The 7,304-nt window shown below is 35.9% G+C and overlaps 1 protein-coding gene across 1 annotated transcript in view; it reads right to left on the bottom strand.

The window, feature by feature from the left end:
* Positions 1-3,449: 3,449 nt before the first annotated feature.
* LOC128210760 (transmembrane protein 272-like) overlaps positions 3,450-7,304 on the bottom strand; it is a 5,933-nt gene continuing 2,078 nt past the window's right edge. Inside the window, exons 2-4 of the mRNA XM_052915113.1 lie at positions 5,844-5,912; positions 4,389-4,580; positions 3,450-3,679 (exon numbers count right to left, since the gene is read on the bottom strand). Coding sequence (XP_052771073.1) covers positions 3,450-3,679; positions 4,389-4,580; positions 5,844-5,912 — 491 coding nt within the window. The remainder of the gene's footprint in view (positions 3,680-4,388; positions 4,581-5,843; positions 5,913-7,304) is intronic.

Genomic DNA, 7,304 nt, shown 5'->3' with positions numbered 1-7,304 from the left:
TTGAAATATAATAACAATAGTAGCAGTGAACTGAATGAACGGAGAGCTCGTCACAAAATGACTGTACAAGCAAGCCAGCTCGTCGCTTTATATACCTGCTCCTGTATTGAATTTTTAACCCCGTCACCCACCAGTAGATGTTTCATCCCATGCTAACAGTTTAACCACATTACCGGAAGTTACTATTTCAATACCCAGGTACATAGAGTATATACGCTACTGTTTAGTTAACCAGCGCGATTGCGGAAATTCACTGCCAGAATAACTTGTTTTTATAATTATATAGTTATACTGTACGTTATATAAATAAAACGAGATATTCTAGTGTTCAGTCTCATAATCAATATTATCTTTCGCAACTTCCGGTAGAGTGTCCAACTCGTTTATACACGATGTATTTTATGGGACGGTCTATTAATGGCGTCCCAGTTTTAATTCTATTGAAGAAAACGCTATTTTAAGCACATGAAGTGAATAATCAATGTCAGTATTGGAAAAAAAAGGAGATAATTATATATTGGGATTTCTAGTAAATTTATTTCATGTTTTAACTGATAGTTAAGGTATTTTTGTAGTTAACTTTTTTTCTGCACCTTTTACCTTTATTAACTAAATCCGCGCAGTGGTTCTAACTCACCGGTGTGCGCATGTACAATTTAATTCCGCCTTTTATTCGTTTTATTTGAAAATGTCAGTATCATTTATTAACAATAATTATGACTTTTCATGCAGTTCATTATCTATAAAGAAAGAATATATTAAGAAAAAGAAAAGATCATTATTATTTGATTGGAATAAAGAATAAGCCAATATCGGGAAATATTTTAAACATTCATTCATACTGTGTAGATATATATGGTGGCTTATATTTCATGATATTTGCCATTTCACATTATTGCGGAAATGTTATAATACCCCAAATGGCGTGACGAAAATAAGCCATGTGGCGAGGCGAAAATACTAAATTATAATTCGGCGTATTTTAACAACACTACTTGGTGTATATTTTAGACCCGCAACAGTGCGGGTTTTTTTCGCCCCGTCAAATGCATCTTTTCACCCCTCCACATGACTTATATTCGCATTTCCGCGTTGTGGTTTGCATGTGCAAAAATGGGCACTCCATATGTAACTATGAAAAGTAACAAAAGACAATGCAAGGGCATTTATAAAACAAATTTCTCTTGATAGAGTCATGCGCATGCGACGGATTGTTTTTTCGTCTTTCGGCCCGTTACACGGTGTATTTTTGTATTATTATTCACTATAGGTGCATCTTGTCAGCAACTACTCTAACATGTTCGCTAGATTGTACGTTTAAATAATTTTCTTATAAATATATTAGTATCCACTGACTAACATAACGTTTGTATAACCATATGGCCATTCTTAGTCGAGTAAAGGTTAAGCGCCCTCTCGCCAGCAGTTTTAAAGCTGCACTCTCACAGATTCACCGTTTTGAAAGCTCTTTTTTATTTTTTAGTCTTGGAATGAGCGAATTTTTGCGTCAATATCTGCAAACCAGTGATAAAAAAATGCTGACAAAAGATCAGATCGCAGATTTTTATATTTTCGTCCGAAAATTAATGATTTTTGGCTCAAAGCGGTACTAACGGTTTAAGAAAAATGCACAAAAACATCATATTTTTAATTTGAATAATAAAAAATCTGCGATCAGCAGTCTTATGGGACTGGTTTCCATGCATGTTCGCATAAATTGGCTCGTTTCAAAACAAGTTTAACCATACAAATAGTTGGCTTTGAGAAATTTTAAGCATGTCATTGCGAGTGTGTAGCTTTGTTTCAAAGTTTCAAATGGACAGATGGTCTTCTCGAGCGCCTTTTGTATATATTTGAAAAAAGTCAATTTAGAGGAATGGACTTGTTTACTTCCTGACATTTGCTTGTGTAGTAAGGTTTTGAAATTGATCACCATATAATCAATTTGAATGGCCTGAGGTTGTTGCAGGAAAAGAAAAGCTTTATATAAAATTGAGAAGAGCAATCAGGGGCGTAGCCAGGCTTTACTGAATGTTACGCACAAGGTGGTGGTTGTGGGAGGAAGAATATCCCTGTAGCTGGTTGGGTGGTTCGGGGGCCTCCCCAGGGAAAAAAATGGAAAATGGAACTACCATGTTGAGCTCTGGGGTGAATTTTGAGGGATTTATAGGTTCGAGGCCGCCGACTTTGTAATTACCAAGTGATTGATTTAGGCTCAGTAAGCTATCTGGCACAGATAAGCAATGCTTACTTTAGGTGATCTTTTTTTTATTCTGATATCATTTTTAGTTAGCCCTCGACGCTGATGCCATTTTTGGCCATTTGTTTCAATTTTTGTTGATGTTACGCACATGCGTAAATCCGTAACGCTGGCTACGCCCCTGGTAGTTAAACCAAACAGAAATGAACTAGCTGAACGGTGTCTGTGCTGATATTAATTAATGGTCATAATTGGATCTAAGAACGATGTAGCTTATCGGATTTATGGTCAATGATGTATGAACATAAGTTGAGTATTGAATACCATCCCAGATAACTGCAATTTCGTGTTTTCGCGGCTAATTTTGACAATGCTAAACCCTACACCACATGTGGCTAGGCGAAATACGACAATGTGCCTAGTGGCGGAGAAAAAGAGCGACAATGCGCCAAGTGCCGAGGCGAAAATGCATCGTATCATTTCTTTGCATGTTTGCCTGCCACTTGACGCATTTTGGCCACCGACGCCGACCACCACCCTGACTGTGCGGATTTTCGCGGGGCAAAATGGCGCACATTCATATTGTCGCATCATCTTAACAAAAATGCGAGAACACAAATGGCAGAAATCAGCCACCATAGAGTCAGCAGAAAGGAAAAGGTTGTTTCCATAACTTGACAGGTGCCGTTTATATGACGATATTTTGCATAGCAAGGGGCATATAATAAGAGGGGTGAAAGCGAAAAGGTTCTATCTGCTTCTTTATTTAATGTCACTTAGAACCCTTTCGCATTCACCCCTCGAATTATGTAGATAGTTCATGTCATATAAACGCAGCCAATGTTTGCCCCCCCCCTCCCCCGCATCCCGGGTGTACAATTTGAAAAGGGTTTTACAGTAATCGAAAATAAAAGTGAAAAGTTAACTAACTGTGTTAAACATTTGGAATTTTAATACTAAATAAAAACAGGCATACACGTGTTTATAAACATAAGAAAACAATCATTAAGATTATTACACTGCATGTATTTATGTTCCAAATCACAATATACAGGTAAAACACAGCCATTTTTGATCTTGCAGAACGTCTCCATAGTCTTGTATTGTTTGAAGTTTGTACAGGTGTGTTTTGGTACAATAAATGTGTTTTGAAACTAAAACAAATTTCACAGAAATAAGATAATCACTAGTACATTTATACGGAATAAATGTGTTTTGCCCAAGGCTACACACACCAAGCACACCGTCTTTAGGCATACCGCGCTCCTCCACGCGATCGACAGCAACTTGCTTGTATAGAGCACATTATTATTATAAACCAGAGAACGAAGAAAATCCAGTCGAGTGTGACCATGGCAAACGCGAAGGTCAATGTCGGCATATAGCAGTCTTGAGAGCAGCTCGTCGTAGCGTTGCCAATACAGGCCACGAAGTCGTCTTTGTTTACCGTTCCGTATGTGGGGTACACCCACAATGATCCTAAACGTAATAGCAAAACAAACAGCGCTATAATAAATCAATTATAAGTATGAATGCATTGTAAAGACGTATGTATTTCTAAAAAGAGTCTTGGCGAAATGCATTAAACCAAGCACAATGCAGAAAAGAAAATTGTTATGTACGTTCACTAACGACTTTATTATATAGATCGCTCGGGGAAAGAATTCTCCTAACATAAGGAAGTGAAAGATGTTACTCCAATCTCTTTTAGAAGACGATTTCCAAGTGTTTTTATTATTTCCAATACACATGCGATAGCTACATATGATGTATTGAAACTGATCAAAACGAAAACAGAGCTTCGTGTAAATGGATGTCTACTATGTGTTTATGTGGTGTGGTTTCTTGTTTGTCCATTGGCTTATTTATGGTTTTTATGCCAATAAACAAGGATTTGACTACTCGGCTTACTTCTGTTGCTTCAAAACAACGCTTCTTAGAATTTTAGAAGAGTTTTTGCAAAGAACCTGGTCAATACCACAAAGAAGCCAAGCGACCTAAAATCAGCCATACAGCGCTGAATCTCTCTTTGTTTTATTTCTTAGAGCGATGACAGTTTTAATGGACTAGACACAATACGATACCATTGCACGGAATAAAATAGTCGAAAACTTACAAAAAAAATGATATCGTTGTGTAAAAATGGGACCAAGACTAGTGTCCAGTCCTTTTAAAAACAACCTCATACCACAAATGAGCCAGGCGAGGTTGAAGATGAGCGCAATGATCCCACAGACGCAGCGCACGGTACTTGGACTCTCTTCACCGTTCTCATCTTGTTTACTCGCCGAGCCGCCAAAGAAGATTGGAGCAATGCCGCTCACGATCAGCCAGATGGGCACCTTGTCTTGTAGAGGACAGTCATAAAGATGGATGACTCCTGTGATAGTTGATTGAGTGAATTAGTTAATGATTAAACGATACAGTGATACATTTACCCTTAATCAAACGTACTTGAACAGTAGCAGTAACATAATCCTCACACAATGTACGAGTACGAGTCAAGACGGAACAAACTCATCGACCTGGTGCCATTTCAATAAAGGATGTTAAAGAACCTAAATCTGGTTATCTTAAATAAGTATTAATGTCACAAAAGGTCCATACATCTACCGTTTTATTTCCACAACTTCGTGTTCAGTTCCAATGTTCTATTCACTTAAACATGTAGAAAAATAATGAACATATGACACTAAGATAATTTAAATTTACGACTAAAATCGACTTTTGTTGACTCGAACCCATGTAATGATTCTGGTGAACGTTTCAATAAAGATCTTTACGATTTAAGTCGTAAATGGAAATAATCTTAGTGTCACACCCTGATAGTGAATTGTACTCAATCATGTTTGAAACGTAGAGATGATTTTTAAAAAAAAATGCTTTATCCGTGGCAGTACATTGATTATGACACCAAAGTTCCAAATAAGGTTTCATATGCAATTGAGTACTACTCCTTACTTAAGTAAGTATATTGGTATTCCACACATTAAAAGAGTTCTTAAGTGACTGATACTCCATGGTTTTGATTTAATTGAGTATCAGGTTTAAAATCCAAATGTATTTGCGAATGAATTCGTGAGCATGCATATTCTGTTTTTGGATATTTATGTTTTTTTTATTTACAATTACATGACTATACTCACAAAACGTAGCAGGCCGAAAGCCTTTCAACGCTTTAAGCGCTTTGATTGAGAATTGCTAATCAGTATACATACATTAAACGACACACAGCGGTTACTTCCCTTTCTGTACAGTAATCCTTTATATCACGCCAATCACATGTTCAAAATCACTGAAGAAGTTTAAAGTTTCAATTCACTCAAAACAACGTTATTAATGGTATTTTGATAAAAAAAATACTGCATACGTGAAAAAAAAACTAATTTTCCAAATAACTTTCACACAAGTACACCTTGCACCTACCCATGACTATCTTAGCCAATTCCGGACAATAAGTGTTGTTTCCCTTGCACCTACCCATGGCTATTTTGGCGATTCCCGGACAATAAGTGTGGTTTTCCCTGCACATACCCGTGACTATTTTAGCCATGCCGATTCAATAAGTGTGGTTTTCCCTGCACATACCCGTGACTATTATAGCCATGCCCGAGTCAATAAGTCTGGTTTTCCTCGCACCTACCCATGGCTGTTTTGGCGATTCCGAGTCCAAGTAGTGATAAGACGATAACCACGGTACAGCAACAAATACCTGCATGGAAAAACCCAAAGCTAGTTTAAGTGAGCTTAGACTAACCTGTACTATTTGAAATAGACTGTTAAATCAAATTATTATTATTATTATTATTATTATTATTATTATTATTATTATTATTATTATTATTATTATTTATTTATTTATTTATTTATTATTATTTATTTATTTATTCATTCATTCATTCATTCATTCATTCATTCATTCATTCATTCATTCATTCATTCATTCATTCATTCATTTATTTATTTATTTATTTTATTCCGATGCATTTTTATATAACCAGAGTGATTTTTGTCAAACTACGGTGGCAAAGAGGCGACATACACGCTATTTGTTTTACTGACTTACGTTTCTTGTTAAAACGACATAATAACTCGTTCAAACGACTGGGTTACTCGTTCAAACGACTTACGTTTTTAGTTAAGTATCTCGTTAAAATGGCTAAGTAACTCATTAAAATGACTAACCCATCACCTCAAAACTACAAAGTAGTTTGTTCTAACGTATCTCGTAAAATCGACGCAGTGATTGGCCAAAATGTGTCGTTTTAACGAGATACACATTAGTTGTTATAACTAGAGACATAAGCATTATTCGAAGCCGGAAACATTTTCTTGACAGCTTGCATAGTTTTAATTTCTTCAAAAACATCTAGATCAAAGTGATTGCCTTGATTGAATTCTGTAATAGTATGACGTTGTTCTCATATCAGTGTGTATATACCACGTGATAAATGACGTCATAAATGATACGTCGGAAGACAACAGCCAACAATTTGCTTCGAATGATGACTTAAAACAAGAATGTTTTTTTTTTCTTTTTCTTCACCATTTTAAGTGAAACAAAGAACGGTCTGTGTCGCTCAAAGGGCCCCGTCTTCGTTTTATTACCGGAGTTTGATAAGGTGATTAGTTTCCTCCAACACTGTGCTCCATCAGGTGGTGATTTTGGTTAAAGGTTTGTCAAAGTGGTTTAAGATAATAAACATTCAATCAAACTCTAGTAAAAGAACGAATGCGGAGCTATATAAGTGGCGTACACTGTGCTATTTCATTAAAAATGTAAATAAAAAGTAAAGTTATCTTTGTTAAAAGTCTTCATTTTATTAAAGCAAATTATTGCCTTCCGACGTAGCATTTATGACGTTATTTATCACGTGGTATACACCCACACTGATGGTGTTTGCCTTGATTGAATACTATAATAGTAATAGTATGTGAAATCAGTGGAAATACTCCTAAAACTCCCATCAGGTAAGAAACGATTCAGCTAATACAGGGGATTATATGACTAATCTTCAAACACCCTTAACAAAATATACACTTCTTATTTTGGAATAAAATCTAGCTTTAGATTACAATTAAGATATCCTTATTTTGATATAAT

This window comes from Mya arenaria, chromosome 12, assembly GCF_026914265.1.
Source record: "Mya arenaria isolate MELC-2E11 chromosome 12, ASM2691426v1".
NCBI classification, from domain to species: domain Eukaryota; kingdom Metazoa; phylum Mollusca; class Bivalvia; order Myida; family Myidae; genus Mya; species Mya arenaria.
This window is presented reverse-complemented; position numbering and strand designations above follow the sequence as displayed.